This window comes from Calonectris borealis, chromosome W (genome assembly GCF_964195595.1).
Source record: "Calonectris borealis chromosome W, bCalBor7.hap1.2, whole genome shotgun sequence".
Taxonomy (NCBI): Eukaryota; Metazoa; Chordata; class Aves; order Procellariiformes; family Procellariidae; genus Calonectris; species Calonectris borealis.
The window spans coordinates 54,678,294-54,705,767 of NC_134351.1; the positions used below are offsets into that span (position 1 = coordinate 54,678,294).

A 27,474-nucleotide genomic window follows, 5' to 3' on the forward strand; every position below is an offset into this window, starting at 1 on the left:
ACAACCACTATCTTCCAGCTCTACTTGGCTAACTCTGAATTGCTAGGCGACTTAAAATCATTTCATTTTTCATCAGTACTGGCTCTTAGTTTTGCACTGGAGCTTGATTTCAGTGTGTGGTGCAAACTACTAACTAGGACACAAGCAAAATGGATCCTCTTGCTACAGCAATTGCTTCTCATCAGACAATTCAGAGGAAGGTGGAAATTAGGTAAGGACTGTGCTGGGAACCAAGAAACCTTACATGAGTTCCAGTTTCACTGGAACTACTGCCCACTGCTGTTAATTCTGTCCTTTATTTTTTATAAAAGAAAAAGAATCCAGTACACTAGTATGACACAGTAATCGCTCCTATAGTCAAACACTGGAAGCTTTGCTAAATGTGGTGAGCTGACCCTGGCCAACAGCCAAACACCCACACAGCCTCTCACTCACTCCCCTCTCCTGTGGGACAGGGAGAAAATAGAAGGAAGACAAGAAGACTCACGGTTAAGATAATGACAGTTTATTAGGGAAAGTAAGTAAAAGCTGTGTGTGTAAGGAAAGCAAAAAAAGGAATTAATTCACTGTTTCCCAGATGTTTAGCCGTGGCCAGGAAACCAGGGCCTCAGCACACGTTAACAGTTACTTGGTGTCCTGTTTTCGGCTGGGATAGAGTTAAATTTCTTCCTAGTGCTGTGGTTTGGATTTAGTATGAGAAGAATGTTGATAACACACTGATGTTTTCAGTTGTTGCTAAGTACCCTGCTAGTCAAGGACATTCAACTCAAGAAAACAAAACAAAACTAAACAAAACAAGCGTTGGGAGGGAGCACAGCCAGGACAGCTGGCCCAGCTGGCCAAGGGGGTATTCCATACCATGTGACATCATGCTCAGTATATGAATGGTAGGCGTGATCCAGGAAGTAGCGGTCGCTACTTGGTTATCAGTCAGCGCGGGTGGTGAGCAATTGCATTGTGCATCACTCATTTTGTATATTCTATCATTATCATTATTATTTTCCCTTTTCTGTTCTATTAAACTGTCTTTATCTCAACCCATGAGTTTTTCTCACTCTTACCCTTCCAATTCTCTCCCCGTCCCACTGGGGGGATGGGGGGAGTGAGCGAGCGGCTGCGTGGTATTTGGCTGCCTGCCAGGTTAAACCACGACACTTGGGAAGACAAATGCCATAACCACAAACACCTCCGCTTCCTCCTCCTTTCTCTTAGCTTTTATTGCTGAGCACGACATCATATGGTATGGAATATCCCTTTGGTCAATCAGGGTCAGCTGTCTTGGCTATGTCCCCTCCCAACTTCTTGCACACCCCCAGCCTACTCACTGGGGGGGCAGAGTGGGAAAAAAGAGAAAACCTTGATGCTGTGCAAACACTGTTCATCAACAGCTAAAACACTGGTGTGTTGTCATCACTGTTTTAGTCACAAATCCAAAACACAGCACCCTACAGGCTGCTATGAAGAAAATTAACTCCATCCCAGCCAGACCCCGTACACAGCTATAGCATGCTCAAATCAAAACTGTTGTTATCTTGGGCCTCACGTTGAGCGCCAAAAGGACTATGGTGGTGTTGTCCCTCAAGCGGGGTTCGTTACCCAGTGTGCAATAAGCCAATCTCACACACAGAGCCGAGATAGTTGTTTATTCCATGTCTGCGCAGAGATGGGTGCTAGGTAGTAACTCCACAAAGCTAGCACCCCTCAGTTAACACGCGGTAAGTATTTTATACATTCCGAGCAACAGTTATCAGTACTTTTACATCTACGCTTAGTCATCCTTGCTTCTATTGGTTCTTGTAATGCCTCGTCTTCACTTAAAGTCACAGTGTCCTTTCTTTTTACTGTGCGTATTCAGTGGGGAAGGGGCTTTGTTGGGTAGGGGGCTTTCCTTCCCTGGGGGTGCGTTTTTTACTATGCTAATTAGAATAGGTCAGAATAGGTCAGACTACTCTAGAGGAATTTGCTGGGAAACAATGGGGTTAATTGGTAGCTCTTATCTTGTTTCAAGGATGTACCTCCTCACTTATCTTACCGGAGCCGCCCCCCCCCCCCAGCACCCACCACCCCTGGCGCCTCCAATCCCCAAGACAAACAATGCCAATGCATCCCAAAAGCCAACCCAAACATATGGATCTGATCAGACTACAGTGGGTTGACCCCAGACAACAACCAAACACCCAGACAGCTGCTCACTCTATACCCTCTCCCGTGGGATGGGGAGAAAATAGAAGGGAGAAGACTCATGGATCGGGATAATGAAAGTTTAATAGGGAAAGCAAAACCTGCACGTGCAAGCAAAGGAAAAAGAGGAATTCATTTACTACTTCCCATCAGCGGGCAGATATTTAGCCACTTCCTGGAAAGCAGGGCCTCAGCACGTGTAATGGTTACTTAGAAGACAAATGCTATAATCACAAATGTCCCCACTTCCTCCTCCTTTCCCTGACCTTTTATTGCTGAGCATGACACCATATGGTCAATCTGTGTCAGCTGTCCAGGTTGTGTTCCCTCCCAGCTTCTTACATATCCCTTGTTTTGCACCGGGAGGTGCTGGTCCGTGATGATCCCAGCAAGAAAGGCACTCAGACTCTGGAAGGTAATATTTAAAATGCTATTTATTAGAGCTAACACTATAAGAAGGTAAAAGCATAGATAATCTTATGTCCCTTTAGATGCTGGGAACCCCGAGTGGTGTAGCATCAAACAGGACTCTGACCTACATGCAGCATGCTGTGCAGACCCTGTCTGTAGAGGAGACTCCCACATTTAGGTCATTCAAGCTATTATAGGCTTTTCTTACAAGGAAACAACTCTATTCACCATTTCTGCTGGCAAACAGAAAGGATGCTCTCATGAGAACTTCTTGCTGCACTGTTAGATAAAGGCAAGGCCATGCAGGTGGCATAATCGCAGCAAGCGGGAGCTGCCTGCAGGCTCCTCTCATAATGAACCGGCTGAGTTTATCTTGCAGCCAAAGGATTTGTGCAGCACAGCACAGGCCTGGGCCTACCCAGGTTAACTGTTATGTGGATCACTAACTCCTCGACGTACAGTGGTCTCCCAGTCAGGATCACTACATTCCACCCCTTGATCCACATGCAGTTTACCTTTCCTAAAGATATTATAAGTTACAGATTATATTAGTAAGCAGTTCAGCTAATAGAAAGTTTCTTATACATAAGCTAGTCACTATGAATAATAATAGTACAAGGATAATGGCAAGTAAAACAAATACTGGTTGTGAAAATAACTGTAGAACAGCAATGATATTAGGGCTAGCATAGTGCAGCACAGCACAGCACAGGCCTGGGCCTGCTCATGTTAACTGTTACGTGCATCCCTAACTCCTCAACGTAAAATGGTCTTCTGGTCAGGACCACTACAACCCCCAGCCTACTTGCTGAGGGGACAGAGTGAGAAACAAAGAAAGCCTTGATGCTGTGCAAGCAGTGTTCAGCAATAGCCAAAACGTTGTTGTGTTATCAATGCTGTTTTAGCCACAAATGCAAAGCACAGCACTATACCAGCTGCTATGAGAAAGTTAACTGCATCCCAGCCAGACCCAGTACAGTATGTATTTTAATATAACTTTTAATTTCAGAGCTACATATTTTTTATTCACAGGATCTTGTCTTCTTTCAGTACATAGGATAGGTTATACTCTGGAAATAAATTGGTGTTAAACAGTAACTGAATCTGTTCCTGCTTCATTTGCTGCAAAACTCAAAGTGTGGGACTACCGGAAGAGAGAATAGTTTTGTGATATGAAGCTCTTAAACCCCAAATAGGAGAACCTAAACAAATTTTAGAGTTGACTTTGTATCTGGCTGTAATGGTGGGTCAAATGCAGTTCAATAACTGGGATTTCTGGAGTGTCAGCACATCTGAAAGTTCCTTTCTTAGACAAGGAGTCTCAGAGAAAGCTAATGGTTGGAAATCAGAGTGCTAGACTGGATCTTAAAACCATGTGTGCAGTTCATTGTTAAGTTAGCTACATTTCTCCTGGGTAATCCAAGATAAATAATTTCATTTCTCTTTTTTCTTGTTTTTCCACAAATAAAAAGGAATGTCATAAGAGAAAATCCTTTTTGAAAGATTATGAATCGATTTGGCAATAGAAATGATAAAACTATCTTAGATTCCATAAGGATAAGATGACTATATACATGTCTGAAATTCTCGTCTAAAATAATCTTGCTTCCAGTCACAGTTCCTGTCAGGAAAATCTGTTCCAGTGTGGGCTCTTCTGTGGGCTGCAGGGAATATCTGCTCCAGTGCCGTGTAGCACCTCCTCCCCCTCCTTCTCTGACCTTGGTGTTCCCTTTGCTGTTTCTCACTCTTTTTTTTCCCTCCTTCTGTCTCTGTCCAGCATTTTTGCCCTTTCTTAAATATGTTTTCACAGATGCGCCACCAACTTCACTGATGGGCTCAGCTGTGGCCTGAAGTGGGGCTGTTGCAGAGCCGGCTGGAACTGGCCATGTCCAGCACAGGGCAGCCCCTGACCTACTCCCACAGAGGCCACCCCTGCAGCCCCTCTGCTACCAAAACCTTGCCACCTGCACTCAATACAACCACATTCATTACATTGATGATCTGTGCTGTACATGGAGTTACAATATGAAGAAAGCACTTAGCTGCTATGTTAATAAAATAATTCAGGACATTTTCTGCGCCATTTTTAAGCATCAGAGTTAGTAATTTGTAATGTCTTGGTATGTCTGTGCACAGAGATCAACATGACCTAGTCTTCATCCCTATTTTTGCAGCCCTATCTGATACTGAAATAGTAGGAGTGCAGTAGGAGTGAAATAAGAATGTAGCAATTATTTACCTTCAGGTCTAGATATTAGAGGATGCATATAATATCTGCAGTCAAAGTTTTACATAAGGTTCTAATAGAACAGCAGCAGCAGTTGTTGCTGTGTGCTGAGAAGAGTGAGAGGCTCGTGAGGTCCCCGGGAGGTGTCTGAGGGGGTTTCTGGGCCCCTGGCACCCTTGGGCTGTATGTGTGGAGGGACCGGCCGGCAGGCGACACGTCTTGCGAGAGGGGCGGGAGAGAGTTAGGCGGTGCTGGCGGTCCCCGCGGCTAGTTCAAACCGCTAGGGAGCGTCAGCGACCAGGACATAGCGTGGTAGTTCGCTTGTGCAAACAGGGAGCAGTGCCTGAGGGGAGCGGTGCAGCAGTTTGCGCAGAAGGGCGGCGCACCCTACCAGTTGTCGGGCTGCTGCCTGCTCTGCTCGCCTGCAGGCCTAGGCTGCAGCACCGATGGTCTCCCCAGCTAGCTGGTGACTGTGCAAGCCTACCCAGCAGCTTGAGGCCTCCAGGGAATTAGAAAGGCATATTAAGCAGTGCTTTGAGATCATTGGAAGCATGGTGGCAGAGATCAGGTGAGGGCTGTGCTCTGCAGCAGCTGGGAACCATCTACCTAGCCAGGCTAGCCTGGGACGAGCAGAGGCAGCCACCCAGACAGAGCTTCCTATCAGGGAAGCTGCTGTCCAGGTGGAGGGCTGTAAAGTCTGTACCCCACACTCCTGGGTGGAGGAGGGTGCAAGCTCCACCTGCGCAAGGTGTGCTCTGGTGGAGTCACTCAGGCAGCAGGTGGAGGAGCTGTAGGAGGAAGTCAGCAGGTTATGCTGTATTAGGGAGGGGGAACAAGAAATAAAGTACTATTTGAGGCATTGCAAGAAGAAATATTAGGGCCCCATGGCACTGACCTCCAAGGACTACCAGACAAAGAGCATCAACAGCAAACAGACAGCACCTTGGAGAAGGAGGTGCCATGGTCTCTGGTGACCCATGGGAACAGGATATCACTTCACCCCATTTCCTCATATGTACCAACCAGCAACAGATGCAAAATCTTAGCAGTGGATGAAGCCAATGAGCAAGACTCACAGGGAGAAACTGCACCAGTTGCACACACTAAAAGCTGCAAAAAGAAGCGGCGAGTGCTAGTAGTGGGTGACTCTCTGCTGAGAGTGTATATCTGCCGGCCTGATATACAGTCAAGGGAAATTTGCTGTTTGCCAGGAGCCAAGATCCGGGATGTCACAGAGAGACTGCCACAACTGGTAAAAAGCACAGACTACTATCCCCTACTTCTTTTTCATGTGGGCACCAATGACATGGTAAAGCATAACCTGGGCAAGATCAAGCAGGACTTCAGAGCCCTGGGGGCACAAGTGAAGGGGACAGGAGCCCAAGTGATCCTCTCCTCTGTCTTGCCAATCAGGGATAGGGGTGCAGACAGAAGTCGACGCATCATGCAGATCAACACCTGGCTTTGTGGCTGGTGTCATTGCCAGGGCTTTGGTTTCTACAATCATGGGATGTCCTTCGATGAATACAGATTATTGGGGAGAGATGGGATCCACCTATCTAGAAGAGGCAGGAGAATCTTCACTAGCAGATTGGCTGACTTAGTGAATCACATTTTAAACTAACGAACTTGGGGGATAGTGTCCAAAGCTGTGACACTTGTGTACTCACAAGCAGCAGGGTGGATAAGTGCACCTAGCAGATTAGTGAGGAATGCCCCCCAACCCTCCAAAAAGGTTCTGCCAAAAAGGTGAGACAGCTGACAGTCCAACTGAAGTGTCTCTATACCAGTGCACACAGCATGGGTTACAAGCAGGAGGAGCTGGAAGCCACTGTGCAGCTGGAAAGCTATGATCTGGTTGCTATCACTGAAACTTGGTGGGATGAATCACATGATTAGAGCACTGCAATAGATGGCTATAAACTGTTCAGGAGGGACAGGCAAGGAAGGAGGGGGGGGGGGGGGGTTGCCCTCTGCATAAAAAAATTGATTGATTGCACAAAGCTGTCCTTGAAAAACAGCAGTGCACAGGTTGAGAGCTTATGGGTGAAAATTAGTGACCAAGCCAACAAAAGAAACCTTGTGGTTGGTGTTTACTACAGGCCACCTGATCAAAGGGAGCCTGTTGATGACGTGTTCTTACTTCAACTACAGGAAGCATCACGCTCACAGGCCCTGAGCCTGCTGGGGGACTTCAATCACCCTGACATCTGCTGGAAAAGCAGCACAGCAAGCTGCAAGCAGTCCAGGAGACTCTTGGAGTACATAGAGGATAACTTCCTAATCCAGGTGATAGACAGCCCAACCAGAGGAGAAGCATTACTGGACCTGTTGCTCACTAATGCAGAGGAACTTCCTGGAGAGGACAAGACTGGCTGTAGCATGCCCTGGTGGAATTCATGGTCTTGAGGGATATAGGCCAGGTGAGAAGTATAGTCAGGACCCTAAAACTTAGGAAAGTGAACTTTCAGTTGTTTAAGGAATTAGTGGGTGGGACCCCCTGGGAAACTGCCCTCAGGGATAAAGGAGCAGAAGGGAGCTGGCAGCTCTTTAAGGACATTTTTCTTAGAGCTCAAGAGCTCTCGATTCCCACATGTAAGAAATCAGGCAAGGAAGGCAGGAGACCAGCGTGGCTGAGCAAGGACCTCCTGGTCAAACTAAAGTGTAAGAAGAAAATGCACAGGCAGTGGAACAGGGACGTGTATCCTGGGAAGAATAGAAGGACTCTGCCCGGATGTGTAGGGATAGGCTCAGGAAAGCTAAGGCACAGCTGGAGCTGAATTTGGCAAGGAATGTGAAGAATCATAAGAAGGGCTTTTACAGGTACATTGGTCAGAAAAGGAAGACAAAAAAAATTGTACACACACACACACACACCCCCCCGATAAATGAGACGGGATCTGGTGACAACCAACATGGAGAAGGCTGAGGTACTCAACAACTTTTTTGTCTCAGTTTTCACTGGCAATCACTGTTCCCACATCTCTCAAGCCCCTGAACCTCAGTGCAGGGACTGGGGGAATGAAGTCCCTCCCATCGTAGGAGAAGATCAGGTTCAAGACCACCTGAGGAACCTGAACAAGTCCATGGGACCCGATGAGATACATCCTAGGGTCCTGAGGGAATTGGCTGATGTAGTTGCCAAGCCACTCTCCATCATATTTGAAAAGCCGTGGCAGTCAGGTGAAGTCCACAGTGACTGGAAAGAGGGAAACATCACACCCATTTTCAAAAAGGTTAAAAAGGAGGACCCTGGGAACGACCGACCACTCATCCTTACCTCTGTGCCCGGTAAGATCATGGAACAGATCCTCCTGGAAGACATGTCAAGACATATGGATGACAAGGAGGTGATTAGAGACAGCCAACATGACTTCCCCAAGGGCAAATCGTGCCTGACTAATCTAGTGGCCTTCTATGATGGAGTGACTGTGTTGGTGGATAAGGGAAGAGCTAAGAATGTCATCTACCTGGACTTCTGTAAGACCTTTGATACGGTCCCCCACAATATTCTTGCCTCTGAATTGGAGAGATATGGGTTTGATGGATGGACTGTTAGGTGGATAAGGAATTGGCTGGATGGCCACATCCAAAGAGTTATAGTCAACGGCTCAATGTCCGAGTGGAAACCAGTAATGAGTGGTGTCCCTCAAGGGTCTGTACTGGGACCAATACTATTCAATATCTTCATCAATGACATAGACAGTGGGATTGAGTGCACCCTCAGCAAGGTTGTGGATGACACCAAGCTGAGTGGTGCAGTTGATTCGCTTGAGGGAAGGGATGCCATCCAGAGGGACCTGGACAGGCTTGAGGAGTGGGCCCATGCGAACCTCCTGAGGTTCAACAAGGCCAAGGGCAAGGTCCTGCACCTGGGTCGGGGCAACCCCCGGTATCAATACAGGTTGGGGGATGAAGGGATTGAGAGTAGCCCTGCCGAGAAGGACTTGGCGGTGCTGGTGGATGAAAAATTGGACATGAGCCAGCAATGTGCTCTCACAGCCCAGAAAGCCAATCGTATCCTGGGCTGCATCAAAAGAAGCGTGGCCAGCAGGTTGAGGGTGGTGATTCTGCCCTTCTGCTCCACTCTCGTGAGACCCCACCTGGAGTTCTGCATCCATCTCTGGGGCCCCCAGCACAAAAAAGAAATGGACCTGTTAGAGTGGGTCAGAAGAGGGCCACGGAAATTATCAGGGGGATGGAACACCTCTGCTATGAAGAAAGGCTGAGAGAGTTGGGGTTGTTCAGCCTGGAGAAGAGAAGGCTCCGGGGAGACCTTATTGCGGCCTTTCAATACTTAAAGGGGGCTTATAAGAAAGATGGAGAGAGACTTTTTACCAGGGCCTGTAGTGACAGGACAAGGGATAACAGTTTTAAACTGAAAGAGGGGAGATTTAGATTGGACATAAGGAAGAAATTCCTTACAATGAGGGTGGTGAGAGACTGGAGCAGGTTGCCCAGAGAAGTTGTGGATGCTCCATCATTGGGAATGTTCAAGGTCAGGTTGTACGGGGCTCTGAGCAACCTGATCTAGTGAAAGATGTCCCTGCCCATGGCAGGGAGGTTGGACTAGATGATCTTTAAAGGTCCCTTCCAACCCAAACCATTCTATGATTCTATGAAAATAATCTAAGGTGAGGTAAACTCATTCAATTGTGATCAGAAGGGATTAGTTCATAGAATTCAAAGAGGCTAAGATTTTAACAATCTTATTTCCAGTTTCTGGTCTGAGGACAGCTTTTTTCACAACAGTTAGTTCTGTACAGTAGAGAAGTGTTATATTTGAAAGTTCTGTTAGATTTAGGCCTAGTGAGATCTTCAAAGTATTTAGTACTAGCTTCATTCTGTTCTTCCTGAGGACAATGAGATCTGAAGAAATTCATATTTTGTCCTTACATATCATGGTATGGTATGAATGAAAAAATATTTACTTGAACATTTAGAAGTTTTGCCATGGAAATTTTGAATTCCTGGTACACCTCTATTCTATGATACATGCCAGTGCATCCATTTTAAGTGCAAGTTGCATTCAGGTACATACCAGTACTCTTCAGGTAGTACAGTGCTGTCTCATTTCCATCTATCTCTTTATTGATCTTGAGATCAGCTAAAAAAATTGAGGTTTATTACATTTGTCTTTTCACAAAATATTTCTTTGTGATCTTTGTCTATATTATCAGCTTTACTAAGTAAATAAACAAAGGCCAGAGGAAATTTTTGGAGCTTGTGTTCGTTGAAGTATGTTTAATTTTTTAAAAACGTGAAAAGTGTTGGTTTTATAGGATTTTCTTTGCCTTTTAGTTATTTTTTTCAGTTTTAACATAGGTAAATATAGAGTTCTAGGTTCTAATCCAATGGAATTCATTGTGTTTCTTCAAGTTAGTGACAATTTGCACTGCGGAAGATCTGACTCAGGTTGCTTAATTTTGCAGTGCAATTATGAGAAACATTTAAATGCATATTTAATGAAACCAGTGTTATCTTCGCCTCTTTTATTACCTGGCTGACCAAAAGTTTGCCATGTCTGCATCTATATAAAAGAATCTTTTTTTTTTTTCAAGGCACTCAGGTAGATAAAAACATTGAGATTGTACTTAACTCACCTGGGAGACACTGCTAAATAGTTAAGTCATCAAGTGCCAACTGAGATTTGGAGGAAACAGGTTGTTTATAATTCACAGTTCACGTTTTTAATTTGGTAGATTTTTTTAAATTAAATTCTACCACTGACTATAGCTTTTGCACATATGTTTTTAAATGTGTTACTGTTTTGTAGCAAATTTGTTAAGATTTGTTCTAGTTGAGCTAACCTCTAAACCTTATTTCTAAAGTGCGTATATAATGTAAAGGAATTGTCATGTAGTTTGCTTCATTCACCAGTTTTGATCATCACAAATACTAGGATAGGCATGGGAATAATGTGTTGACAGCATGTTTGAAATACAAATGTTACATATTGCTCTTACATAAAGCAAAAATATCCCCCAAAATCCAACCCACCAAAGTAATATAAGGCTGTCATAACATCTAGTGGCAGTTGTTCATTCTTATATTAGCTCAATCCATATTATTCTAATATATTACCTTTAGCCTTGTTGTGCTTTAGTAGAGCTGAACTAATGCTCTAGTAGAGCATTATTACAGTAAGACAGAGCAAAAAGAACTTTTCCATTTCTTTTCCTGCCTAGCATTAGCTATAAAAAAAGTGAATTTAAATAGCACATAGATAGTGAAAATAATCAAAATAAGTTAGTGAATTAAAAATCAGTAATATACATCTCTTTGCATTTCAAAACAGAAATAGTGAACTATTTACATATAAAAAGAAAATGGTTTTTTAAGCTTATGTGAAAGGATATAAAAAGTCTGTCCTTTTTTCAAGTCATTGATCAGTGAAGCCTTTTACAGGTTTACAGGTTCACTCAGTCCTTGCAGTCACTTTAATCTAGCTCACATGTGTTAGTCTCCTAGAAACTATTCTACTGGCCAGGGATCTGCTGGGTACATGATCCTCTATGTCAGCCCCTTTGCACTTGCAGAACATCCTCCCAAATTGCTAATTTGAACAAGCATCCAACAGTAAGAAAGATAAGGAGGGAGAAATCCTCCGACGTCCCTTTAAAGCCATTTTGAATTGTCCACTGAGGGGTTGTTGTTGTACAAGGAATGAAGATACCTAATTCCTGCTGCTAAATTATATGACTAAAGTTAAATGATACAGATATCTCTCAGACTGATCTTTGCAGGTCCATAGTGTGTATTTACATTGATTTTGAAAATTTTTTGTTTCTTTTTAAACCTCTTTGAACTGTTTAAACTATTGTCTTCCCCTAATCCTCATGTAGTTTCCTGGTTTTCCAGGGCATTACCATTTTTTCCAGCATTGGAAACAAAATGAGTCATATTTTGAAAAGTAAAATTTTGATTTTGTATGAGCAAACCTCTGCTTAATGCAGCGGGAGGATCTGTTTCAGAACTTTGTACTCTTACATTTTCTGCAGCATTGACATGAGGATGAAAAGCACTTTTTATAAACTTTCGATTCTGTACAAAAATATGTTGCATTTTTTTTTGGTATTTTTATAAACTGAATAGAACAGTAAACCCATTGGGAAGAGAGGGGACATGGCTAGAATTAAAGGTGATAAAATGAGTTCCATCCTGCTTGAAAGGAAATATAAAAGTTGAAAGAGTAGACATTCTGTGAATTATGCACTATTATATAATAATATCATGTAATGTGATACTATGTTAAAATACGGTTGACTTGAGAGATATTGCTGACATCTCTTTTATGAGATGTACAACTGTAAATAAACTTAAAGTACTGTTTGCTGAATATAGTAAATCAAGTACACTAATGTGCTGCACTCCATAGAATGCAATTAGTTGACCTTTAAGGAACCTGTTTAGATTCTGATTTCCTCCCACTCTTACTGCTTCACAAGGATCACGTTTACAACCTTCACCACACACACAATCCTTTTTTCTCTCTTTTTATCATAAAATCTCACCATCAGACAGAGGGCATGAAGAAGCCTCCCTCTTTTATAGCACATAATTTCAAAGGCTCTTTTTACTAATGTAATCTTTTCATAACTGTCATTTAACTTTTATTCTCCAGTTTGTAAACCCTCTATATTTTAAATTTCTTTCTAGTATCTTTTTGGAACATGTGTTTATGTAGAAGATTATTATTACAACTTTCATCTGATTCTGACATGTGAAAGGTTCAGTAAATGTTTTTCTGCATACCATGTGAAAAATATTACTAGTTATTAGTAACATAATTATGTTGCTAGTTATTACTAATATTATTGCATGGATTGCTAATAATGATGATAACTGACAGTTTATAACACAGTACAGCTGACAGAGCCCAAATATGCCATTCATTCATGAAACAATGATGTTGACCATAGAGTTTTAGTGACCTGTTTGTGTTCCTTAGCTATAGCAGAGGAGATGGTTTCTGGTTAGGTACATTTGTTTTATTTCCAAGAGATCCCAAAGAGTGGGTTTCTGCAATATCTCATTTGTCATAAGAGATTTCTCTTGGGAAGTTCTATGAGACTCCTTTCTTTTATATCTCTCATTTCTCCTATGACTGCTAGGCAGTTTCATGAGTGGAAGTGAGCTCCTGTTTCATAACATAAAGTTTTATGGCATTTTTGCTTTCCCAGTGCCCAGCGATTTAGGCACAGGAGAGAAGATGCTAGTGTATTAGTAGAAGGTTTGAGAGGAAACCTCATGGAAAGATTTTTTTCCCCTCTTAAAGGAAACAGTCTTTTTTGTCCCTGTATTCACAGTCAAAGTGTACATTTAGTCTTCATTTTCTTCTGAAATTATAGGTATGTTTGCTTGCCAAAATAATCCTCTTCATCATATGTTTAGTCAGATGTTTGTGCCTTTTTCCTGTAGATCTCAAACTTGCCACTAATCTCCCTGCGTTTTAGATTTCTAGATTGCTGTCGCACTTTGAGATGGAACAAGTAGAGATGTTAAAGCTATTTGCTGATGCTACCATTTGTTTATCATTTATTTCTGGACCTAGTTTAAGGGATTGAACTTTTTTCTAGGCTACAAAGTAGTATAGTAGTAGCGAAGAGCCACTAGAATCTCAAAGAGTGCAGGATGGTATGAGAATTGAGTGGATATTTGGTTTTGAGAGAGGAAGAGTTGTAATGAGCATGGAGCTACGTATGGAGGGATGGAAGGAGTACAATACTGAGTTAATATAGTTCACCACTAGATATTTATGACATAAACTTGAAATCCATGCCCTCACAGGTTAGATCTTGTATTGTATTTTACTGTATTATTATAAAAAAGTGAAGGGAAAGTATTTGCTAATTATTATGCTGTTATTTACCTCTTGAGTCTTCCAAGAACATTTTTCTTTTGTATTCCCCCTTATCCAGTCAAAAAATTAGATGTGTGATTATATGATCTAAATGGTTTCTTATTCTTCATAGTTGATGCATTAAGTTGTTTATATCTGCCTTCACAATAGCTGTAGCAAAATTTTATATTTTAAAATAATGTATCTTAGTAGATAGATACACTAAGGATCTTCAAATTTATTTAGTTATAGCTAAACATTGCAGAATAATGTACTGGATGCTCTGTGGAAGCATGTAAGCTGGATTCCTGAGTTTTGAGCATGACACAAGCCATATGCCCAATGACTCAACGCAGTATTTACAAGCTAACTTGAATTATTCAGCACTACTTTTTTTTCCATAGCCTTTCATGTCTCCTCGATACCCTGGAGGTCCAAGGCCACCTTTAAGAATACCCAATCAGGTAAGAATTTATCACTGATGCACATTTGTGTTCCAGGAGCATGGTGCAGTATTGAGAACAGGGAATGTTCTCTCGTTGGCTACCAATTTCTCTGACATACAAAACTCACTTAGTTTCTCTCTACCCCATTTTGTCTGACCATTAAATGGTTATTTTGATATGGTGTGTGATAAGACACACCACTCTCAGCTCACTTTCCTATGCTTAATTAGTGTCTACACCTCAAAATTTATTGTGCATTAAGCCTGTCTACAGAGGGAGAATATAGTTGTCTTGTGCAGTGCTTCATTAACCTTAGCCAATCAGTGCTGTCTCCTCTGAGAAGGCGGCAGAATGTCTCCATGGTTGTTATATTCTGTAAACTTTCCTAACCACATTAAGCAGTTAGCATTGAGAATTTTTTTACTTAATTATGCATAAAATGCATCACTCCCTCCTATTCCTTGTTAGATGTGTAAAGTATTTTTACTTTGCAGTTATGGAGATTATTGGTGAGGTAAAGATATCATAAAGAACACTGTGCCTCTTACAGAATGAGTAATGAGCTGCTGTTTGTCAGCAGAGACCTTTATTGGCCCATCTGTGAAAAGATGGTTCTGGAAGCAGATAACTTTTGCATTTTTACAAATTTTTACATTTTTGTTCTCCTTAGTGTAGATAGATGAAGAGAACACAGTAGTTAGCAGATGAAAAGTTAGAGATAAGCAGATGGAAATTATCAGCTGAGCTCTGAAAGTGAAACTGAGTCAATTAAAAGATTGGGAAAGGTTGATAGGATAGCTGGAATAGGGTTTTTTTGTGCAGCTTAGACTTCCAGGACTGCTTTTCTTGTGGTCACAGCTTGATGAGGAGACTCTTCTGCTCCAACCTCAGTTCTGGCTATTGTTTATGTCTGTATGGCACAATGTCAACAAAATGATCTTGAGCACTGGCACAACATTGCCAGAAAGTTGAAGTTTAAATTTTAGTGAGCTGGACACTTCAGGTTGCAAGACTTCTTCAAATGTTCCCCTTGATGAAGTTTGAGAGCAGGTTAAGTTATCTATAGCATAGCTACTTTCTCACAAGGGAAATAGGTGACTTAACATTCCTGAAGTGATCATCAAGGGACAATATAAGAGTGCAATATTAGGGCTTTAGTTAAATATTTGTTATAGATATACTGTAAGTCAGTATCGGATATCTTCCTGCTTTTTGCACCTTTCAATAATGTTAGCCAAAGATACACAAGCATTTGGCTTTCACTTTTTTTATTTCTCTTTCTACGTTTCTGAATTGTATAAATACTGACAGGTAAAAACTGGATGTGGTAAATGCTATAAAAGTGCTACCAACCTCCAGTTTTAGTTTCAGAACTATTTTTCAGCTATTTTTGTCTGTACATTACATTATTTTCAGATTAGAGTTGTAACATAATCTTAGTGAATTACAGCTCTTGCAATTCATTTACATTGTGCTGCATTCATGAATTACTGCTTTTGGCAATGCTGCCATACTGTAAGTTACAGTATATATGGGCAGTGTGTGGAAGTAATAAACTATTGTAATGCAGCTTTAAGGTTGAAATTTTGATTACATGAAAGTCAGTAAAAATCAGACTTAAAGTTCCCACTGTAACTATAATTCTATCCCTTAATGCATTGCAGTAGGGATTATATTTCTTATGCAAGGAAGTGTAACAAAGGGCATGCATACACAGCACAGTGCAGTGCTGTGTAAGGATATCTGAGCTAGTTTTAAGCTTTTTAGCAAGGAAAGTTAGCATATACTGAGTATCACACTAATGCACCTAAAGTGCCTCTAGTACTCGTTCATCTAGTCCTACAAGAGCATCTGCTCTTGGCAATGCATTGTGCTGTGCAGTTTTCTTGAAAAGTAATATGATACACTGAAAAGGAACTGCAGTCTCTTATGTAACTATCCACACTAATTACTGCATGAGTTAAGTCTTCAGTCAAATGGGCTTACAGCAGTTCCTCCCTCCTTGTCCTTATTTATCACCTGTCATCTCTGACAGAAATTAACAGTTCCTGCTTCACTAGTATTTGGCACTTCTCTGTGTATTATTTCATGTGTTGTTCTTGCATATCGTCCTGACTTGGAGCCACTGAAGTAAATATAAAACTCTGATTTAAATTATGCAGTCTCAGATTAATATATATTCCATAAATACTACAATAGAATACCTTTTGAGTAGGTGTTAAAATGAGGTAACAATGTGGATCTTAATTTTGAATTTCCTACCTCTTGTGGAAATAAACGTTGGAGTATTTGCATATGGTTCCCCTTTGTATATATCCCAAACTACCACAGTATTTCCAAGTCAAGAGTAACTGAACCGTTCCCTCAGTAAGCAATAACTCTATTGTCTGAGTAGATTACTTTCATAATACCAGATTTATTCACTCCAGATACATTTTTACTGAAAATGTGGTGTTGTTCTGAAATGTTAAATAGCACTTTATGGATCAGCTACAAAGATCCATTTATAACAACATTTTTCTAGTTGACTAAACTATAGGTAAGAGACTGTAGAAATTGGCCTTAAACCTAAAGGTTACTATAAACTCAAAGGGCAGATAAAAAACTGGGGATTTAAAAATAATATGTTTGATTTGGACCAGAGGTGAGGTAACAACACAATATATCTTCATGCTTGAAGGCAAGATTTAGGAACAAGTTTTGTGACTCTTGTACTACTCTTCTGTAGATGGATAATAAGCTTATTTTAGCATTGATGTCCTTCAAGAGTAAGGCAGAGTGGAAGCTAAAATATCACTCACATCACAGCCCTAATTTACCCTTTGAATGCTGTGAAGTTGGCTCATTTATGACTCATTCTCAGAGAAGATCACAATCTTCGCATTCTGGCCTCTTAAAGGAAGATGTTAAAATAATGGTTAAAAAGGAAAACTATAAAAATTTAAGCTTATGATAAATTACCAGGTAACCAAGAAATAGGTAATGTTCTGAGGTTAAAAAATAGGTAAGGTAAATTGAAGGAAGAATTGGGGAAAAAAGAAAGAAAATTAGGCAAGAGTATATTTTGGAGATTATTTATACATAATTCCATGGAAGCCCAAGATTTTGTTTGTGCAAATCCATAATCAGTGTCTTAGGCATTTAGGAGAGTTAACTCTTCCAGATTGCTCTTGATTTGGAAGAAACATCTGAGAATTAAAAACAAAATACCTGTATTATATGTTTAACACAAATTATAGTGTATTATCTCCTTTTAATACTGTTTCTATGTCTGCAGGCACTTGGAGGTGTCCCAGGAAGTCAGCCATTATTGCCTAGTGGGATGGACCCAACACGGCAGCAAGGTGAAGTGTGAAATAATTATTTGGAATGTTCAAAAGTACTATGATCTCAAACTTGTGTCTTTCTCTTTATGTTTCAAAGCTTACTGCAACTTTGTAAAGTCTTTGTTAAACTAAGGGATTATTTGTTAAAGTTATTTTAGAAGGTGCTTGTATATTGCATAGCTGTTCAAGTTGCATAATTTTCTTTCCAGGGCATCCAAACATGGGTGGGCCAATGCAGAGAATGACTCCTCCAAGAGGAATGGTTCCTTTAGGACCACAGGTACCTTCCATGGATATATGTCTCTTTTTACTGACAGGATCTGTACTTATACTATATTACTCTGGCTTTCTGTGAGTTGAAGATAGAATGTGCCAGGACCTGTTCTTCTAATCCCATTTTAAAATAAATTTTATCTCTTTTATAGAATTAATTCTGAGTTGCATCTGTACAATGTCTCAAATTCAAGAATAAGTTATTTTAATTAACAGTTGAAATTAAAACTTACTTGAGTAACTTACTTATTTCAGAAAAGTTATGTTTGTCCCCCAGGCAGTGTATGTTATAACTAAAGGATTTGTAAAGGAGCTCAAGGACTGAGTAGGTGTTTCCTTATCCTCCCAACCTAATTGATTGCACTGTTTAAGAGGGAAGAATTAATCTAATACAATTAAGTTAGTCAAATCCACTATTGATCTAGATTTTTGTTGAGTGCCAGAGAGAATTTAATGTAAGATTTGAAGTTCACGCTGCTGTTTCTCCTCCTTATCAATCATAAGCTCTAGCTCTGTTTTCAAGGAGCGAAGCAACCTTGAATTGCAAGAATCAGCCTGCTGCCTTGCTGCACAGGCAGTAAATGGAAAACCCTTAATGTGCTGGTATAGAAACGCTTATATCAAGTATAGCATTTATATGTTTGTTTCCCAACTTCTATAAACTATTACCAGTAGAAATGCTTTGATGCCTATATGATTGTGTCATATACTTATGTCAATATAAACCATGACTGTAAACAATTTTTTTCAGTGTAAAGACATACATAGTGTGACTTAAGTCCTCCAAAACCAGAAAAGTTACCTCAGTTTTATATTTTATGATTCTAGACTGTTTCAAACTAAATAACTCGAAGCAAAAAGTGGTATACAGTTGTAAATGCTCGAGTCTTTGAAAAGCTCCAAAGGCTTTGGTTCAAGCTTTTTCAAGCTGCAGTTATGCCAACTGAACAGGCTGCTACCTACAATCTGTGACTGGCTACTTATTCCAAGTCCCTCATATCTGCTGGTGAGCTTCTCACATGCTCCCTAATGCATTCTAGTCAAAAACAATTGGGTTATCTTAAATATTTAAAAAATAAGTCTTGGCTAATCTGGCTCATTTTGACCATCAGAAGTTAGGGAGCACTTTTATGAACAACTCAACTACCAGATAAACGGTGGAGATGGTGACTTTCATTAAAAAGTTGTAAGGAACAAATTAGGGCAATAACTTCTGCAGAGAGCATAGCTGCAGCTGAAGGAACCTATGTATCAGTAGCCTTAATGAAAATATTTTATGACCAAGAAGTACATTTGAGTAGAATTCTTCCAGCCCTGCAGGATTCCATAAAGATCTTTAACCCAGGTCCACACAAATGATTCTTGAACTAAAGTAAAGAGGGGAGATACCAGACAGACCAAATAAGGAGAATGGCTCAGCCCTCAAAATCAAGATGTGAAAATGAAATAAAATAGATACAGAACTACTGTTTTGTTACATTAAGACTGTGTCCTCTTCCAGATCCAGTAGTGCCAACTGAAGATGTTACTGTGCCTAGCTGCTTTGGCTACCCACCAGTTACTGCCCTACAGTTCTGACAGAGGAGTTGTTACTGTGAGCATCCTCTAATCTATGTCAGGCAAAATTATCTAGGATAACTCAGGTTAAACAGGTGGTTTGAGTTAATCTGGCTGACTTTTGCCTGAGCATGCACACCAATCAGTCTGCCAGCACTACAAAAAAAGGCAGGAATGAGTAGTGCTTGATGACTAGCCGCTATGAATAATACTATCTTCAGATGGCACAGTTGGATCTAGAAAATGACATCAGTTTGCAGCCTTTGGACCTATTATTGCAAACCAGCTATCTATGGGACACTTTTGGGAGTTTCTAATAATGAAGGAAATTATAAGTGTGGGGTTTTTGTTTGCAGCAACAGAACATCCTCTCGTAGTTCTAGATCAGTTCTAGGTAACTGATATGTCTCGTATCACTCAACGTATATACAGCACCAGACCAATACTTTGAATCTCATTGTTGGATTTCTCCCAGGTCTTCATGACTTCATTTTGACATGGATTTGTGAATCTGACCAATATAGAGAACACCCATAAACTTGAGTCATATAGTTTATAGTATATGTAGTTTATACTATAAGTAGAGCGTATTAGTTCTAGTATTGGAAAATAGCAACAATTATTTAGGACTTTTTTAAAATAAATCATTTCCCCCCTGTCCTGGTTTCGGCTGGGATAGAGTTAATTTTCTTCCTAGTAGCTGGTATAGTGCTGTGTTTTGGATTTAGTATGAGAAGAATGTTGATCACACACTGATGTTTGAGTTGTTGCTAAGTAGTGTTTACATTAGTCAAGGACTTTTTCAGCTTCCCGTGCTCTGCCAGGTGCACAAGAAGCTGGGAGGGAGCATAGCCAGGACAGATAACCCAACTGGCCAATGGGGTATTCCATACCATATGACGTCATGCTCAGTACATAAATTGGGGTTTGGTCGGGGAGGGGCGATCGCTGCTTGGGGATGGGCTGGGCATCGGTTGGCAGGTGGTGAGCAATTGCATTGTGCATCACTCATTTTGTATATTCTATCATCATTGTTACTATTATTATTTTCCCTTCCTTTTCTGTTCTATTAAACTGTCTTTATCTCAATCCATGAATTTTACTTTTTTTTTCCTATTCTCTCCCTCATCTCACTGGGGAGGGGGGAGTGAGCGAGTGGCTGTGTGGTGTTTGGCTGCCTGCCGGGTTAACCACAACACCCCCCCTTCAAAGTGCACAGCTGTTCATTTTAGAGAATATGCTATTATCCATTCCTTTGGAATATCAGAAAAATTTAGCACGATTAACAGAGATTACAGAGTGAATTATGCTTGTCAGGTGAGATAGATTGCTCTGCATTCATTTAAATAAAAATAGATATAATTTAGTTTTTCATATAAATAGTACAGTTGCTAGGGTTTTGCCATAATATTATCAAAGCACAAACTCTGATTTTATAGGCTTTGGGCAATATGTTTATTGGCATTGTTATGACATTCATTATCATATTAAATAATTTTCATATTAGTTACCTTAGATTTATTAGAATAGACTGACTGATTAGAAGATAAATGTAATGGTTATTTTATATGTTATAAAAGTGATATGTGGTGTAATTTCATACAAGCATTTATTGATATACTGTTCATTAACAAAATCTAATTAAAAATAATTTTATTTAAATTTTATAATGTAGAAATCTCAGAACAGTCCAGATTTCTTATTTTGATTGAGCTCCCTTGGTATAAAAGTTGAATACATTATAAAACCTGCCCCTCACTGGCCATTGACCGGATCTCTATATGTGTAAATAATTCCTCCTGAAACAACTGACATTTTAAGTATTCTTAGTGTGTTTATATTGTTTGAGTAGTACATGTAATTCTTTTTCCTTGGGGATAACAATATTATTTTTTTAAGACAACAATGGAAACTCCTGAGAGAATGAATTACATTGGCCTATCTAGTCAGCAGTTATGTAGGGATATCATTAACCTGCTGTCCTTTCTTTCCCCCTCCTCTTTGGTTTTGTTTTTTTTTGTTTTGTGGTAGTCTGACCCTTGGTTATCATTGCAGAACTATGGAGGTGCAATGAGACCCCCGCTGAATGCTTTAGGTGGCCCGGGGATGCCTGGAATGAACATGTAAGCATAATAATAAAATCTTATAATGTTTAGAAAAAAACATTATTTCTTTCTAGAAATAACATTTGATAAACATAAGACAAGGGAGAACATGCTTTGGTTAGTAAACATGCTTTGATGGATAATAACTGCAATTAAAAAAAGTGAACCTACAGCAATTCTTCTGCACACATCTCTTACAGGCTCTTTTGCTTTCCTTCCAAGTCTGTACAAATACTGAGTTTCTTTTACAGGTCAAAATTCAAATATTGGGAATATTTTGTCAGTATAGTCACTGATATTTGCTTGTATGCATTTTTTACTGACATTGTTTTCCTTTTTTTTTCTCTGATTATTTTGCCAAGAATAGTACAAGTATGCTTCTTTTCTGCAAAATAAATACATTATTTTAGCAAAATAAAGCCATTGTCTATTTATAAAAAGGACACGTATTTGAAAAAAAGAGTGTGGATGATTCTCCCTCTGTTGCTGTTTTTATTTCTGTAACTACATTTATTTCCACTCTAACTGGATAGAACAGTATTACAGATATAAGTTCTTCAGTATTTCTGTGTACTTCTCAGGCTGGTTTGTCATTTAGTGTAAATTGACTGAGTTCAATTAAGCTATATGAATTTATTCCAGGTGTGGATTTGGTCATTGGAATGCATTATTCCTTTTACACCTGTAGAGACACACACCCTTCCTAAGCATGTAGAAAAATTTCAGATGTAAAATTACTGTATCTACAGTAGACCAGATTTAAACTAAGGATTTTACCATAGCAAATAGCCCAAAATGAGTAATCTTCTGCACTTATGATAAATCCTTTGTTCACTAAGAGATGTTTCTATGATTAGCAAGCCTGGGAAAAATAAGGTGCTCCTTGCATTATTTAGATTTCTCTCTTAAGAGATTCAGAAATTTTAAGGGGCTGTTATAATTACATTCAAAATAACACAGGCCAGAGATTATCAAGTGATTCTTGTATCTTGGCCCTACCTCTACATAAGTTACTACACTGTTTTTTTAACCAGCATTTTGCAATCCCTGGGTAGTCACAGAAGGCAGCATGGCAGTCAGGATATCAAGACACTAAAATGATATTACAATCTAAAGCAGAGAACATTTTATTTTCTTACTCCTTTTACACCTTTGTCTTTCAAGAATGAGTTTGCAGCAGATCGACACAGAAAACACAGTGAAGATTTATATATGCTTGTTATCATTATATCATAGATACTAATTTTTACTCTTATTTTTAAGTTTTATTTTATGTTTATAGGAAACATAAGCAAGAGAGGATAATTTTCATTTCAAATAAAGAGTTACCAACCTGAAAAAGTAAAAGAGGTACTGAGTTTTAGAAAAATATCTAATCCAACATATCCTTAATTTATTCTGATTTCCAGATAAAACTTGAATTCTCGAAGCAAATCAAATCTAAAGTTGGTTGTTACTCTATTATAGACAGCATATATTGGACTCAAGACAATTCTAGGGTAGGCATTTCTTCTTTTAAATAGAATCGATGTAGAAAAAATATTTAGATATTTGACATTCAGTGCGAGTATATAAGCAGTACATAGATTGTCCTCAGGAGGAGATATTACGATAAGAAAAGGAAATACAAATTTCTAAAATAAAATGTTCTATAAGTAAAATTCAGGATAGGTAAGATATTTTGAGGATAGTTATCCACATAAATCAGTATTTACATAAAAAAGATTGGCAAATGGGTTCCTGGATGAAAAAAAGAACTCCTCCTCTGCCAGAAAGAAGAATATGGTTATGGGTTGAAATACTAATATTTCATTATTGCAGTATTTAAGAAGCACATTTCATCTTGTGTTGAGTCAGTAAATGTACATAGATCGTGTTCTTTTAATTCAGTGATGTGGGAAGAGCATTTTTCTTTGAACTTGTGTGTTCTGTTGAAGGGGATACCATGAACTGCAGTCCTTTACTCAGGGAATTCATGAGCTTTGAGACAGTGTATGATTTCTTCTGAGAGCAACATTATATAAAGTAGTAATTACGAAGTAGGTAACCATAGCTATCTCTATGTCTATCAATCAGGCATATGCTGCACTCCTTTACATTTCTTACAAACTCATCTTTACTCCAGTTCAGCTGAAAGTGGGAACAGAATACTGTTTCTTGTTTTCGAACAAGACTTCACACTGTCCCTTGCCATATAATGCACATTAAAGGCTTAAGAGAGTCCAAAGTGCTAATGCTGGAATATTATGCTGTAGCATATATTTATCTGTGTTACATGCTGAATCACAGACCTCTGTAAGGAGTTCCATTATTGCATGCCTTCTATGTGAATAATTTTTTAGAACTTTTTTTTTACTGTCAAACAATATTTTTTCCTCTTTCAAATGGAGTAACATATGCTGTAGTTTGGGTTTCTTTTAACTGTATTTCCAGGACATCAATTTGATTTCTTACTGTAAAGTTATTGCTGTCAAATTTGTCTGAAATCTGATAGTACTGAAGTCCTTATAGTGTGAAATCTTAGTAAAGACTTGTCTGATCAATTCCAATATTCAAAATCAGTCAGAGTGTATCTAAGGATAACCCATGGGCAGTAGCAATAAATGGACCCAAATGTGTTAGAATTCATACTTTGTACATCAAATAAATTGTAAGGGATAATATAATGCTAAGAAATATCAGTGTAAGTCACATAGTACTTGCATTTCTATGTAAGATAACTTCCCTATTGCCTTATGTACAGTGCATATTCATTTACATTTGCCTTCACATAGACATATCTTTTTCTTACATTAAAATTTTCCTGTGTTGTATTCAATGTTTTTGGATTTCTGGCTATGTTAAAATATAAAAATATGTGTACTCTACAAAAACAGTTGTCATTTTAAAATCCAGCTTTTTCTCCCATGAAAGCTCAAAAGGAAGCTGTTCTGGTTAAGAGCAAAATATCTGCCAAATATAATTTTACATTTTTCTGGATGAAAAAGTATCCTTTATTTTTAAAAATGGCAACAACCAGCCTGAGAGGTCATAGACAGTATTTCAATACAGGAGCATATACATCATAAATTTAGTTGTATTAGGTGTATGTGGGAAGGTTTCAGTAGCGGGAGGGGAGCTGTGGGAGGAGGGCTGCAGGGGTGGCCTCTGTGGGAGTAGGTCAGGGGCTGCCCTGTGCTGGACATGGCCAGTTCCAGCCGGCTCTGCAACAGCCCCACTTCAGGCCATGGCTGAGCCCATCAGTGAAGTTGGTGGCGCCTCTGTGAAAACATATTTAAGAAAGGGCAAAAACACCAGTTGGGGGGGGAAAGACAAGACAAGACAAGACAAGACAAGACGAAGACAGACTGAGAAACAGCAGAGGGAACACCAAGGTAAGAGAAGAAGGAGGGGGAGGAGGTGCTCCATGGCACCGGAGCAGATATCCACCCTGCAGCCTGTAGAGGACCTCATACCAGAGCAGGTGGATATTTCCTGAAGGAATCGTGTCCTGTGGAGAACCCATGCTGGTAGCTGGGGAAAAGTATGAGGAGGAAGGAGCAGCAGAGAGAAACTGTCATGTACTGACTGTAGCCCCCCCATCATTCCCCATCCCCCCTGAGCCACTTGGGTGGGAGGATAGAAGACTTGGGAAGAAAGGAGTGAAGTTTGAGCCTGGGAAAGGGGGGGAGGTGATGTTTTAATTTTTGTCTTTGTTTCTCACTACCCAAATCTATTTTGACTGGCAATAAATTAAATTAATTTTCCCAAGTTGAATCTGTTTTTCCCATGACAGTAACTGGTAAGCAATCTCCCTGTCTATCTCGACCGAAGAGCTTTTTCATACTATTTGAAGCAAATACAGAAGCAAATTGATGCCCAGCCAGTTTTTATTGCTGAGCACGACATTATATGACATGGAACATCCCTTTGACCAATTTGGGTCAGCTGTCCTGGCTATGTCCCCTCCCAACTGCTTGCCCACCCCCAGCCTACTCGCTGGAGGGCAGAATGGGAAGAAAAAGAGAAAGCCTTGATGCTGTGTAAGCACTGTTCAGCAATAACCAGAACATTGGTGTGTTATCAACACTGTTTTAGCCACAAATGCAAAGCACCGCATAATACGAGCTGCTATGAAGAAAGTTAACTCCATCCTGGCCAGACCCAGTACACACAAAGACCCTCTCCCACATTTCTGTCTTTCCAACCTTCCAAAAATAATGTCAGCAGCTGTATTGGTTGTACATGGCAAGGTTTTGGTAGCGGGGGGGCTGCAGGGGTGGCCTCTGTGGGAAGTGGTCAGGGGCTGCCCTGTGCTGGACACAGCTGGTTCCAGCCAGCTCCACAACGGCCCCACTGCAGGCCAAAGCTGATTTAATCAGCAAAGCCTGTGGCACCTCTGTGAAAACATATTTAAGAAAGGGCAAAAATGCCACAGAGAGAGCAGAGGAGGGAACAAAAAGAGTGAGAAACAGCAAAGGGAACACCAAGGTCAGAGCTCCATGGTGGAGCAGATATCCACACCGCAACCTGTGGAGTACCCACACCAGAGCAGATGGATATTCCTAAAGAAACTGCAGCCTGTGGAGAACCCATGCTGGAGCAGATTTTTCTGAAGGAGTTCACCCTGTGGAGAACCCACACCAGAGCAGAGGAAATGTGAGAAGGAAGGAGTGGCAGAGAGAAACCATTATGTACTGACTGTAACCCCCAATCCCCCATCCCCCCTGTGCTGCTTGGGTGAGGCAGGTAGGGGAGACTGGAGTGAAGGAGTGAAGTTGAGCCTGGGAAAGGGGGAGGAAAGGTGGTGTTTTAATGTTTGTCTTTTTGTTTCTCACTACCCAAATCAGTATCTACTTTAATTGTCAATAAATTAAGTTAAATTTCCTCAAGTCAAGTCTGTATTGCTCACTACAGTAATTGGTAAGCAAACTCCCTGTCTTTATCTTGACCCACGATCTTTCTCTTTCCTGTTCTTCCTATTTTCTCCCCTATCCCGCTGAGGAGGGAGAGAGAGTGAGTGAGCAGCTGGGTAGGAGCTTGGCTGTTAGCCAAGGCTAACCCACCACAGCAGCATAAAATGAAATGATTCACTTAAATTTTCACTTTATTTCAGTTGATTGTTTTAGCCAACTTCTTTATAGTTTTATCAACAATGTAATAAAAAATAAGAGAGTTTCAATATTAAAACCCTGAGGCAACATATATACTTAATAGTTTTTAGTTCTGCAAAACTTTAAAATAGATAGAAAACTTCCTTAACTCATTTATAAAGCCTACTTTTTGCGCTGTATTTAAATAATTTTCCCATGTCTAGTAAGCTGTGGTGGCTAATATAGCTTTTCTAAAGCCCATGAGGCCAAAGTGCCATTTTAAATGCAGAAATTTTGTCATCTGCTCTGCCTTTATGTTTTCAGGGCCTTCAAAAAGTCATTTCATCTTATTTTTAAATAAATAGGAGTGCTAATGCTACCAGGAGTAATTTTAGTTATTCATATGTTATGACTGTAAACATTGAGATTTTTATCTTCCATATGGTTTAGTTCCCTCAAGACTTTTAAAGTAAGAAGCCTAACCACCAAACTACTCTGAGCTCAGATAAGATTAAGAAAGTTAATATAACCGCAAAAGTTGTGAGAAAAACCTGCTCTGTCAGGAAAGGAGTTTTTTCCTTTTTCCTTTCCCTCATTTTGCTTTTAGTATCTGTCTGATGTTTAGTCTGAGTTAGCTTTATCAAAGACTTCTTTTGCATGTTGTATTCTTCTCCCACCTGCTAGGAAATTGCCACTTAATCATAAATATACTATTTGGGCAAAGTGTAACAAAAGAATGTCTGAAAAGTCTGAAATTTCCATTTTGCCTGCTGTATGGTAAATTTCATGTTTATGTGATTTCTGTGGAGATAACGTAGCCTAAGTCAAGTAGCAAACTAATTTTAGATACATATCTAAATATATGCTTAAAATGTATGTATGAAATGGCATGTTTTCAATTTTTAATATATAAAATATATAAATATATCACTATATAAATATAGTTGTTATTCTTCTTAGATACATATTACAGCAAATGGCTTGTTTTTCTAAAAAATAGTTTTAATCAAAACATTTATAAGGAACTAGCATTA

The 27,474-nt window shown here is 39.8% G+C and overlaps 1 protein-coding gene and 1 long non-coding RNA gene across 3 annotated transcripts in view; one reads left to right on the top strand and one right to left on the bottom strand.

Moving 5' to 3' along the window:
- LOC142074857 (single-stranded DNA-binding protein 2-like) overlaps nt 1-27,474 on the top strand; it is a 271,522-nt gene that overhangs the window by 215,652 nt on the left and 28,396 nt on the right. For both annotated transcript variants that reach the window (XM_075135771.1, XM_075135770.1), the window contains 4 exons: nt 14,066-14,125; nt 17,385-17,451; nt 17,643-17,713; nt 21,319-21,386. In XM_075135771.1, the coding sequence (XP_074991872.1) occupies nt 14,066-14,125; nt 17,385-17,451; nt 17,643-17,713; nt 21,319-21,386 (266 nt within the window). The remainder of the gene's footprint in view (nt 1-14,065; nt 14,126-17,384; nt 17,452-17,642; nt 17,714-21,318; nt 21,387-27,474) is intronic.
- Nucleotides 1-27,474, bottom strand: part of LOC142074860 (uncharacterized) — a 602,395-nt gene that overhangs the window by 78,412 nt on the left and 496,509 nt on the right. The gene's annotated exons all lie outside the window — the stretch shown is intronic.